This window comes from Cyclopterus lumpus, chromosome 11 (assembly GCF_009769545.1).
Source record: "Cyclopterus lumpus isolate fCycLum1 chromosome 11, fCycLum1.pri, whole genome shotgun sequence".
In the NCBI taxonomy this organism is placed as follows: Eukaryota; Metazoa; Chordata; class Actinopteri; order Perciformes; family Cyclopteridae; genus Cyclopterus; species Cyclopterus lumpus.
The window spans coordinates 16,398,334-16,411,266 of NC_046976.1; the positions used below are offsets into that span (position 1 = coordinate 16,398,334).

Consider the following 12,933-nt stretch of genomic DNA (forward strand, 5'->3'; position numbering starts at 1 on the left):
CAAAAACACGAGTTAACAGGCTAAAAGAAATAGCTTTATTATCCTGTGCCACCATATATATTTCCTCACATTCTGCCCTTTCCAGCACTTAATTAACACGGTGTAAAGATGCCGTAGCCGAATATTAAATGACACACGCACCAACAAGAATTAGCACAAGCAGGCGAAGTGGAGCAACCTGAGCTGACAAGGGCATCAGCCTGGGTTTGCTGTGTGGAATGTCTCCAGATATCACACATTACACACATTTACAGTGCAAAAAAAACAAGCTATGGCTTTTTATGTTTAAAACCCTTTCACATGTATATTTTAGACTGCTTGTCTGATAAGGTTATTTGGCCATCAGTCAAATGAATGTTTAAAATATGCAACCACACCTGTACTCTGCGATGGGTACAGTATTCATGTCTTCATTCATCTATCATTTTTAGGCCATGTCTATTCAATCATCCCCGAGGTCTGACACACATTTAAATATTGCACCGATTTGTCATCATACAAAACTATCATCCAGTAATGTTAATTAAGCGCTGAACTCGCCAAAGCAGTCAACACTGGAAACATTATTTAAACTTTTAAGCATCTTCCAAATGGATGAGGATTTCAAATGAAGACTCCTCCGTCTCCGTCTCCGTCTCCTTCTCCTTCAAGCTTCGCCTGAAGAGCTGGGAGTGCTGCCATGACGTCTCCTCCTCTCCGCCACTGAGTCCTGCTACAACAATGAACTCCGAGGAGCCGGATAGACTCTGGACCGACTGCATCTTCCCATCTGAGGGATCAAAACACGGGAGAGGAAATCATCAGGAGGGATCATGTCACACATTGTATTCAATAAAAATACATCCTTTACACAACCGTACCTCCAGAGAACTCGGTAGTACTCTGGCCCGCCTCCAAGAGCCAGCAGACTTTCCCCGAGTGGAAGGTCTGGCTACTGGCCATGATTGAGAAAGACTTTATCTTCATTCCCGCCGGAGAAAAGTCAAACTTCCAGCAAACTTTTCCCACAGGGGAGCCTTCTGTTCGAGCGATGTACACCTAAAGAGAGAAATACAATCTGGTCACCTCACCTTTGTTGTGCCATGATCTAAAAAGAAGTGAGTCTAGTGCAAACAGTTTATTCTCATTTCTTACAGTCCCTTATTATTTAACATCACTGTAGATCTTTATTACATGTTAAGATACATTTCTAATCCTAACCATGTTCAAAAATCACATAAAAACTACCGCAGCATCAGAGTGCTTGTTTCGTGCTGTGAAAAACTGAAGGCGCCTCCTCCAAACACAAACTCCCACTCGTCTCGGCGTGGTTCTCACACGCTCCGATTAACTCAAACAATGACTACGACTTCTTTAAAAATGCAAATGTCGACCATTAGCATTCTAATGGTTCAAATAGGGGTCTCGACCAGTTTCACAAACCAGAGTACTCAGGGTGGGGACTGCTAGTTAGTTTGTGTGTTGCATTATGTTTAACATGCTTCTTCTGTGCCTCAACAACTTTCCGTGTTGGACAAACCTCCTTAGTGGCGCACGGGATGGCAAAGTCCAGTCTGTGGGTTGGTCGCTCCACCAGTTGGTACAGACATTCATGGTCCCCAAAGGATGAATCCTGGTCAATATTTTTTTATTTGTCCAATACATTTGCACATCGTTAAATACTGTAACATGCGAAATGTAATAACATTCCCATCAGCCTCAGCTGGTCTGTGTTTAGTGCATCGCCATGAACCGTAAAAGCCTGCAGAGTGGTAAGCACCACTGAGGGCATCATCAGGGCACCTCTACCATCTCTGCAGGTCAATAAAAGAGCCTCATCTAAGACTCCAGCCCCGACACAGGTTGTTCACACATTCCTGTCGCTAAAGGTGCAAAAGTGGGAGCTGCAGAACCTCTCAGCTGAAGGTAAGCTTTTATCTTCAGGCCATCAGACCGTTTAGATCCAATTAGGAGTCAATGCAAATGTAAATATCTAACATTCCCTCTTATTATACATTGATAATCAAAGATGCATAATGAAGGTATTATTATAAAATCCTTTGATTCATGTTGAGTGTTTAAATGTAAAGTGTTCACATCACAACCCAATAGAATTAACAATGCGTCCCATCCTGAGCCATAGAATACAACAAAAAAAAACACAAGTTTGCTAGTCAGCAATAATAAGCGTACCATCTGCCAGTCCTGTTCCACCTTCCTGAAGACCGACTCCTTACTCCACACACACTGATCCCAGCTCTGAATGACCTCAGAGTTGTTGGACACGCGACAGTACTGGTCTTTGGTGGCACTGTAGCGCACATGCAGCAACCGGTCACTCTTCTCTTTCTCAGTAGGAGTGAACACATAACCTGTAGCCTGAGAAAAAAAAAAAAACACACACACTACTTTAGTCAAATACTGATTGTATTAGACGTCCAGCTGTGATACATCAAGCTATTCAAATACTAAATATACTGTTGGTCGTAGCCAAGATCACATTACATGGCTTTCAAAGTCATCAAATCCACAGAAACAGTAAAGTTCCTTAGTTACAGACAACTCGGCACGGTTTCCCCTCACCCTGTTTTTGCTTGTCAACCATTTAATGTTAATATTCTAGTAATGCATGTTGCAATAAAACACAGCTTTCTATTGCAAACTGAAATGACTTTCTTTGGTGTGAGGGAGCTATATTACAGCTGGTTGTCTGTCGTGGAGCACAGACATTTTGTAATGTTTTAAAATGACTAAAGTTATATGCAGCTTGCTGTCTACAGCCTGCCTGATTTCCTGTGAACGCAGCAATATTTAATTAAATTAACATGGCGGTGCATTTACATTGTGTCTGATTTTGCAGAAACAACAGAACTGTTGTCCAGAGCTGCAAAAATAATAGCAAGGTTGTAATAAACTGGAGTTTTCATTTAAGGATTTTAAATACTGGGACAAAATGGAAAATACTTTGTTTATCTGTAATGACCATTAAAAAAAAGAATAGAGTTCATCATTATATTAAATATCATGTTGCCGATGGGCAGAGGCTAAATAAAATGTTTATTAAAAATAAATATCAAGAAAAGAATCATTAGATACATGCTGAGTGGAGTAAGCTCAATCATAGCACCATATATAACAAACTGTACCTGTGTGGAAGTCCCTGCATCAGCCTTGCTGGTCTCTCCACGTGCCATCCTCCAGGCCAGAGAGCCAGAGTTGCGTCCGCCCAGCTCTCCTGCTTTTGGTTTCTTGGGGGAAATAAACTCCACGAGCTCCACGAGCAGCCGCTCTGTGAGCTCCTTCTTCCTGTCTGGACTCAGGGACTGCTGCCTCTGCAGTAACAGAGCAGATGGAAAGCGATTGACTTACTTATTCCGACTCAACACGGCAATTGGACGTGCATGTAGAGTTTGAAGGGTTGAGATTTACGGAGACATTGAGTCCAGTGATGGTGTGCAGCAGCCAGGCCTCCTGGACTTTGGTCCTTCTCGTCAAAACCTCTGGGTGTTTACAGGAATACCTCCACGTCACGTCAACCACCTGCATCACAAACACACGGTCTGAAGCGTATTCAGGTCTAAACTACAGTAAAGAGTGCACAACTCTTTGCTTATTGGCCCAAAGGAAGTGCCGATTGATATGGAAAGAGAACATTTTTATTCACACCGAGCACCAGAACAACTGCAGTGTTTTTATGACCCAAAACAATCTATGAAAGAAAACACCGTCATAGAGGAATAGAGTAGGATTGTATAATTACCACCCCCAGCATGGCATAATCATAATAAAACAAGTCCAGAAAATAATCAGAAAGTATTAGGATGAACTAACACATTTTGCCTCGGATCTTTTAATGCGATTCATTGACTAAAAATAAAATAAATGTAACCATATTTATCCTTAAAAAATGGACATACTTTTACTTCAATTTTCACGTGGCCTTTTTGTTGTTTTCAAACTAACAACCAGAAATAATATCACAAAAAGGTAAAAAATCTAAAGAGGAAATAACACTGGATTGATAGCGCTATATGATTTAACAACTAATAGTAGTAACAGTTGTGGTAGAAGTTTTAATAATATGCAGTGTCCATTTGTCTGACCTGGTCCTTCGAGAAAGCCAGAACGTAGGCCAGTTTCTTCCCCCAGCCAACCTCATACAGGAGAGGATTATCACAGCCGTTCTCACACGAGTCGCAGTGCAGCCAGCGGCGCTGAGACATCGAGTAGATCTCTGTCCACACATGGTCTGAAACACCAGAGGGGAGCACACTGATTTACAGGGAGCCTTTCATGCACTTCATACACTGCATGACTTGTTCTAACATCAGAGCAAGTAAGAAAGTACATTTTGTGATGAACATGTTCCTAATATATGATGCTCAAGTGCGCAAAACAATTAGTATTCAATATCTTAACCATTAAATTATTTAAAATAAATGGTTTCAGTGTTTAACATAATTCTATTCTTGAAGGCAGCGTTATTTAATTATTGACATTGCGAACAGAAACTATTGTTTTCCATTTAGCTTGTAAACTGGCTTTACTCATTATTGATCACCTAAAGATATAATAATAATAATAATAATAAATAATCCATTTAATTTATATAGTGCTTTTCAAGATACTCAAAGACACTTTACATTATACACCGTGGACACAGCTACGGGGAGCAATGCAGGGTTAAGTGTCTTGCTCAAGGACACATCGACTATGGCGGGGATTGAACTGCCAACCTCTTGATTGAAAGACGGGCATGCTAACCACTGACCCATAGTCGCCCGGCAAATCCAGTTGAATATCATAAAAGACAAAGGAAAATATTCACCTTTGAGATGCCAGAACCAGAGATTATTTAGTTTTTTGAAAACTACTCAAAACGATTGATCAATTAAATTGTGGAATAATTTTCTGCTGATTGATCAATTAAAGATTAACGCAATAACTGAGACAACTAAGTGTCAACGGAGCAAACTTACTTTGCTGAAGAATCCCATAAGATGTGGGTGAAAGCTCAAGAAGAAGCTATATGTGGATCTCGAGTTGAGACTTTCTTTTGAATCCAAAATGCTGACTGGTATTCACGACATGTTGTTAACATTTCCTTCTAATAGATCAAGTAAACTGCTTTTCTCCATCAGGGATCAGTAATCAGAGATGCAAAGATTTCCATCGGGATGAATAAAGTTCCTATGAGCCAAATCTCATGGACTTACCCGTGCTGTCCCAGATATATCTGGCCTCAAGGCCAAGGGCTCTGCAGCACAATGTGAAACAGTTAGCCCACTCTCCGCAGCGCCCCCTCCTGGTTTCAAGGAGCTTCTCAGGATTGTTGTACCTGGTAATAACAACAGATAGAAAACAAGCAATTAAAGCATTCATTATTCTGTGTTTTGTGGTCAACTTCATTCATACTTTGTATGACCGTTTGCATGAAAAATGTAAAATTAAAGTTTGAGATTGATTAAATGAACAACCAGTGAAAACCTGTTTCCTCTTTCTGCAAATTAATCCTATTTTTTTATATTACCTCAAAATCTGAAATTCCTTTTTTGGAGAAGTAAGAGCTAATCACACACACACACACACACCTCGGGAATCTGGTGGAGAGCTGGCAGTTCTGGCAGTAGTGGTTCTCCACTCGCTGGGCTCCCCAGCGGATGTCATCAGGGGTGGCACTGAGGGGCAGGGCATTGTGGGTCGGGCCTTTGCATTGGCTGCAGGGCAGACAGTCCACCCAGGAGAAGAAGTCCTGTTTGAACCATCTGAGCAACTCCAGCACCAGGAAGTCTTCTATTCCAAGTTTACATTCTGCAAATAGGAAAGCAAGTCAGAGGGTCCCTTTGAATCCCTGTTTAATGCACGTCTTTATTTGCATACAGTACGATCCAAACATACAATAGTGACTATGGAGACTTCACCTGGATCAGCTTCTTTCGCCTCTTTCAGCTTGTGTTCAGCAGCATAGGACAGCTGCTGGTGAGGGATGTGGCTTCTGGCTTTCTGCTGCAGCTCAGGATTTTCATAAAGCATCACGTGTTGGAAGTTTGACTGGAGAGTCAGAAAAAAGCTCATACTGTTTTCCTGATGGAAAGACAAGAACACATCCAGATTATAGAACTGCAACAACCTACACCCCAATATCTTAAAACGGTATTTATAATGAAGAGGGCCAAAGCATTAAGAATTCCCTAAAAACACAAACCAGGGCTACAGCATGCTCTAAAAGCAATGTGGATGCCACCTTCCTTATCTGAAAACTGGCATTAAATAGGGATTCAGATTATTATGTTTAGATGTCCAAATTATTTGTGGCCATTAAAATAGAACAAAGTAAGATGAGGTGTATTTAGCCTCATTGTGACTCTGCTACAACAATATTACAGCTTCACACACTTTAAAACAGGGAAGAGCACATCTTTACCAAGGAGGAAGGCTGTGATGATGGTGGTGTAACTGGCTGGCTGGAGGCAGCAGCGGAGCTCTCCGGTACTGAGGAGGAGGGTGAGGCTGAGGCCGAGGGTGCAACGACCTGAGCAGTAGTTTGGACAGGCTGTTCTCCACGCAGTCTCTGATCACTCTCTGCTGCTATGGAGTCCCTGATGAGCTTCAGCTGTTCCACGGATGCAGACCTGGGGAACACCAGGTGGGTTTCAGCCTGAAAAGAGGTGCAAGAAGTCATCAAATGTATTCAGTTGGTCCAATGAGAGATGAGCAAATAGACCAACAGGCAATGAAGCAGGTGGCGCACTGGCTTTAACATGCAACAGTAGCCACATGGCGGGTACTCATTACCTCCTCAAATCCCATCTCAAATAGACATTCCACAGCACCTTTGATGGGCAACAGCTTGGTGGAGAATGTAGGATTGCCTATGCGGATCGACCTGTACTTTTCCTCATTGGGATACCTGTCGGAAGGTGACAACATATGAGGAAGTAGTGCTGTTCTTACGTGGAATTACAATTACACTCGAGAAACATGTGACAACTTTACTTGAGACATTTAATGTTAAACCAGCCCACAGCGCAGCTCCCAGTGACAATGTTAGTGGAGTTATAGGTAAATATATAGATATTTAAAATACATCTCTCTGGTGAGTCACTCGTATGACGAACTACCCACGAACACCCTGGCGACTGATACTTAAGTTGTGTGAATATTTTTAAATGCAAGGGCGTGAGCTGACACACAAGTACAAAAAACAAAAAGAAAGCATGATTTTTAGACAGGGTTTGGTTGGACGGTGCGTGTGAACTGCAAACACGGCATATGACTTGGCTAAATTAACGGTACAGCTAAATTGTCTTTACCGGCGAGCAGGCTGCCGTTGACACGATATTAAATATCTTACTTCATGTGTAATATACAGGAATTAAGGCAGCGCATCAAACCTCAACACACCGCTGATGTATTGCGTTAAGTTAACAACCTTAACCTTACCTCAAAATGTTATCCGCGTATGTAAGTAACAACTTCGCAACGTCCAGAAAGACTTCATTTGCATTTTCACACAGCGTTGTCACTGCCGGGGACAAAGCCATGCTGGTGTTTCATGAACTAACTAAAAAAAAGAAAAGAAAGTCCTTTCCCTTTCGAGGATGAGGGCTAGCTTTAAAGCTAAAGTAACAATTTTTGGTTAATGCGTGTTTTGGGTCCTATGTTTAGCTGACCCGTCGACGCCTGATTACATGTTTGCAACTTTAAAGAATCAAAAATGACGTTACGTGTGTTTTAACATAATTGTGTTTCATAACACACAACTATGTGTATTTCCTCTCTATTGGTTTGATTATATATTTTGTATTTGATATGTACGTGTTAAACGAATCCGGCGTTCATGAATACTACCTAAGAATGGCTACAAGGCTGGACTTCCTCGCTTTATGAATGTATTAAGAATTGTCAGCTAACTTTGAAGCGGTGCTCGTCCGGGTAAGTAACACACTACAAGTGAAATAGTCTGGAGGACATTTCAACTTTGATAGTACATTTAGTCCTCTGTTATTAAGAGGGCATTCCCCCAAAGCTACAAGCAAGCTGTGTGAACACTTGACAGCTGCAGCAGCATGGCTGCTCTATCACTGTCCTGTTGGACTAATCTCCATCTGAGACCACAGAACATACGGGCACTTCTTCAGAAGACCGTCTGTGTTGGTCCCAACCGAGACTCCAGACACTGCAGCTCTGGGAAGCACAAAAGGAGGGTTGTTATCACTGGCATAGGGTTAGTGTGTCCTCTGGGCACAGGGACTGCACTTACTTGGGACCGCCTCATCAAAGGCCACAGTGGGGTTGTCGCTCTTCACTCAGAGGAGTACGCGTCTGTTCCCTGTAAAGTGGCGGCACTGGTGCCCAGAGGAGATGACCAGGGCCAGTTTAAGGAGGAGAGGTTTGCCTCTCGTGGGGAGATTAGCAGCATGTCTCCGGCCACTGTGATGGCCCTTGGAGCTGCTCAGTTGGCCCTGGAGGACTCAGGTTGGCACCCCAAAACCACGGAGGAGCAAGTCAACACTGGGGTGGCTGTTGGCATGGGCATGGTGTCATTGGAGGAAATCGCTCGCACCTCCTTTGCCTTCCGAGAAAAGGGCTACAAAAAAGTCAGTCCCTTCTTCGTGCCTCGCATCCTTGTCAACATGGCTGCTGGACACATAAGTATCAGACACAAACTGAAGGGTCCCAACCACGCTGTGTCCACAGCGTGCACCACGGGCGCACACGCCATCGGCGATGCCGCCAGGTTCATTGCCCACGGGGATGCAGATGCTATGGTCACAGGGGGGACAGAATCCTGCGTGGGGCCCCTGTCAGTCGCCGGCTTCGCCAGGGCGCGCGCCCTCGCCACCAAATGGAATGACGACCCCGCGCAGGCGTCACGGCCCTTTCACCCTGAGCGAGAGGGCTTCGTGATGGGCGAGGGAGCGGCGGTGCTCCTCCTGGAGGAGCTGGACCACGCAGTGGGAAGAGGAGCCAGGATCTACGCAGAGATCCTGGGTTACGGACTCTCCGGCGATGCCAGCCACATCACTGCACCCACTGCAGATGGAGATGGAGCCTTCAGGTGACTCTTTGTAGTTTGTTCAAGCACGCAAGAGACAACCTTTTGTGCTTGCATTTAATATTTTCAATTGTATTAAGCCACACCTCTAGTGTAATTTTTTACAATCAACTATAGTACCCCAAGAGATGTTGCATTCTTAATGTATCTCACAAAAACATACCAGATTTGGCTGGTTATACTTTATTATTGACCGTTGCAGCCACATTTTCAAATGGAGCCACTGTGAGCTCCACTGTATGCAGGCTTTTCCAATTGCATAAAATAAGCCTGGCTGCAACAATACACCCTGTTACTGCCAGTCCAAACTGTGTTTCAGTAAGCACCGGTTGCGATTTATTCCATAACATTCCACATATTTGTGGAGGTACAAAGCGTACAGTGGGTTTGTCAGAGTTTTTCAGCTGCCTGCTGCAGCGAGGTTTGTGAGAGCGAAGTCTGCCGGCCTGATCACCAAGGAGATGACCTGAAACAGGCTAAGATCGTTCAGTAGAGCTCAGAGGAACTGCACACTTGGGTTGTATTAAAGTGATGGCTTTCACATTACACACAGTTATTTCATTCACAGCTTTTTACAAATAAATTATTAATTAGTGCTGCCCTGATTTCTGAGATCTGGGAGGAGGGGAATCATTGCTGAAAGAAACACAAGCAGAACGGTTATAAATAAACGCTCATGTTAGTCTAACTTATGTGGAAGAGAAAGTTAATGTTAAAATCATCTTCCGAACTGTGTTAGAACAGTTTAATAATACATTTTATTTGTACAGTGCTTTTAAAAGGTACTCAATGCACATGGTATAAACAGAAACAATAGAAGCAATACAAATGTACAGTAAAAAAAACAAAAAAACATACTTCACAAGCTTTAAATGCATTAGTTTCAAGTGCTGTTTTGTGGTGAGTGACGCAGGTGGTCTGAGGTTCAGAGGGAAAGAGTTTAGAGCGCCACATCTGAGTTCAACCGTGACCCCTTGTCTCTACAGATGCATGTCTGCAGCCCTCAGAGATGCCGGCGTCTCACCGGCAGACGTGACGTACGTGAACGCTCACGCCACGTCTACGCCTTTGGGCGACGCGGCCGAAAATGCCGCCATCAAGAGGCTCTTCCGGCATGCAGCGGAGAACCTGGCGGTCTCTTCCACCAAGGGGGCAACCGGACATCTGCTCGGGGCCGCGGGGGCCCTGGAGGCCGCGTTCACCGCTTTGGCCTGCTACCACGGGGTCCTGCCCCCGACTCTCAACCTGGACCGGACCGAGCCGGACTTCAACCTGAACTATGTCCCCCTCACAGCGCAGCCGTGGCACGTTCAGGGCCGCAGGGTCGCCCTCACAAACTCGTTCGGATTTGGCGGCACCAACGCCTCACTGTGTCTCACCAGCGTCTGATGACACAGTTCTTCAACCGGTGTCATAGAGTTTCACTCACTGAATACGTTTTCAGCAGAAAGTACTACTAGTTGGTGCCGTAGAGCCAGGCTCCAACGGAGATGCAGACTTGGTGTGTATTATAAATTATTAAAGGGATAGTTTTAAAAAATGCTCGTTGTAATTTCCTCAAGCTGAAGGTGACATTTTCAAATGTCTCCCTCTGTCTGAACAACAGTCTAACAATGTTCAATTTACAATTGAATCAAACAAAGCAAAGCTGGAAACTACTTCTATTATTTTGTTTTTCAAAATAGAAATAGTTGCTCATTTATTTTTTGTTTTATAACGGCACAAGCCGAAAAGGTTGATAATTTAATAACTTAACTTAATATCTTAAACTATGTCTTTTTCATGTATAATCTTAATCTGAAAAAAAAACTAGTAATTATAGCTGTGGTGAAGTAAAAAGTTAATTATTTCCCAGTGGAGTAGAAGTAGCCTGTATAGCAAACAAAAGTACCTAATAATAGCACTTGTGCACTTTAGTAAATGTAGCACTACTCATAATTGTGATCCAGTCCCAACAGCTTCGTTAAATTCTGTTCAAAATGAGCATTTCACCACTGGACCTAGAATAAAGTCTTTCACTCAGCAGACGCTCTCTTTATTCCAGCAGGTGGCGTCGTTTCACAGCAAGTCATGCATGTTGCGTTCAGGGACATTTCCAAAACATGCAGCGTTTTAGAGGTTCAGTCGACACTTTTAGTGCAACAGAAAAACAAACATCACCTTTTTACAAGCAGCCAAACTGAGGTCTTCCTCCGAGGCGCTCGACCTTTAGAGCTTTTATATAATATCAGTGTTTTATATAATATCAACGTGTTTTCAAGCAGCAAGAGAGAGGCACAGAAGGCTTTTAGATCCATTAGAGTAGATTTGAGAGGAAATAATCAAATTGAAGAGGTTTATGTAAATATTACTAAGAAGATAATACGTGATAATTGCCTCTTGTTAGCTTCCTATAGCCAATCTGTGTTTTCTTTAAACGGGAACCCAGACGCCTCAACAATTTGTTGCAATTAGGAAATAAGTGGTGCTGTAGGTGTGTTTAATAGCATCCTAATGGAGGCGGGATCCAACAGTAGTGCCTTTTAGTCATCACGTACGAAGGCACTTTCAAAACCAAGACCTCTGTGTGGTTGTCCTTTTGAATTTGTCCACTTTTTTTATTTCCATTTTGCGATTCACAACATGTGAAAACAGCAGGAGATCCCCAGAGCAGAGGGTAAAAAGAGGTTAAATAGTACCGTTATGTCAGGGTTGAATGTAAGAAATGGTGGAAACAGTCCCCTGAGGGATACCCTCATTCAAAGATGGTTCTGCTCCTTTTATAAGGGACAAGAAACACATCGTTAGTGTCTGGCATCCTCTGCGACACATATAATAGGGAGGAGGGACCATGGTTGAGAGTGAGAGTGAGTAAGTCATATAATACAAGACAAATCTTACATTTTATGTATTTTTATTTCATTTTATTATTTTCGAACATGGAACAAATAAGTACAAACCGAAATAACAAATAAAAGGATCATTAAACTAATAGCAAACTCTTAATATACAAATTCTAACAAACAATATAGAAAATAATGTAAATAAAATGTGTAAAATGGAGACGGAAGAAGCCTACTTCACTATTTATTACACAATTCATAAACAATTAACCCAAACATGTTCATCCTACCAACCCTTCCTCATCCACAAACCACTGAGAGTATAGGAGAGAAAATGGTTTTAGGATATTATTAGTGGGCAGACATTAAACACGACTAAAGCCTCATTAGTGTCTCCAGGCTACACAAAAGACCAGTTTATTGTTCTCGAGTGTTGCAGGAATAGTGTGACATTATTGCAAATGCATGCATTTTATTTTACGTATTCATTTTAAGCCCAAGCATATTTTTTTTCTTCATAAACCTAACCAAATGCTTTTGGTGCCTCAACTTAACATTTACGTTGTGATAAGCCTTGAAGAGGTCGTGGTCATTTCAAGACACACAAAATAACTACAAAAAGGGACAAACTTTTTTTTTAAAAGACACATAACGACAACAAAGAGACACGAAGCAACAACAAAGAACCGCTAAACTAAAGTCTGTGTGTCTTGCCCATTGCGTCACAATCCGCCCGTGATTATGTCAGTTGATATTGTTTATTCCCTCTGGGGACTGTTGATGTTCTAAATTCAATCTTTCTCGTGTAAGAGATGATATTTTGGGCTCAATGGGGGTGCTTGAAGAAACATTAGATTCATCCTCTGGGTACCATGAATGTCCACAGCCAAAAACCCTGCAACACGCAACAAGTAGTTTAACAAAGTTATGGAAACAAGTGTGTTTTGAGCCTGGGAAATAGTTGACTATACGGTAAAGGACAAAGGGTCACCAAATCCTCATGATTCATCTTATGGGGATCATGAATATCCATCCGAACATCAGGCTGGTAGTGGAAATATCCGGATTTGGACA

General features: G+C 42.6%; 2 protein-coding genes across 3 annotated transcripts; one reads left to right on the top strand and one right to left on the bottom strand.

Annotated features, from left to right (window-relative positions):
* Positions 1-21: 21 nt before the first annotated feature.
* On the bottom strand, positions 22-7,653 carry ngly1 (N-glycanase 1). Of its 2 annotated transcripts, none has more exons than XM_034544495.1 (12): positions 7,423-7,653; positions 6,775-6,889; positions 6,404-6,637; positions 5,901-6,063; positions 5,571-5,790; positions 5,196-5,317; positions 4,083-4,228; positions 3,415-3,519; positions 3,126-3,311; positions 2,173-2,358; positions 861-1,038; positions 22-769 (listed from the first exon to the last, which is right to left on the bottom strand). In XM_034544495.1, exons 1-12 carry the CDS (start codon positions 7,521-7,523, stop codon positions 576-578), a joined length of 1,950 nt encoding a protein of 649 aa, XP_034400386.1. In that variant the 5' UTR covers positions 7,524-7,653; the 3' UTR covers positions 22-575. The 2 variants fall into 2 exon arrangements, with proteins under 2 accessions (XP_034400386.1, XP_034400385.1); XM_034544494.1 differs by having other exon boundaries at positions 26-769; positions 3,409-3,519.
* oxsm (3-oxoacyl-ACP synthase, mitochondrial) lies at positions 7,622-10,999 on the top strand. The gene is made up of 2 exons (XM_034544496.1): positions 7,622-9,040; positions 10,024-10,999. The coding sequence occupies exons 1-2, from the start codon at positions 8,049-8,051 to the stop codon at positions 10,424-10,426; spliced, it is 1,395 nt and encodes a 464-aa protein (XP_034400387.1). The 5' UTR covers positions 7,622-8,048; the 3' UTR covers positions 10,427-10,999.
* Positions 11,000-12,933: the final 1,934 nt, after the last annotated feature.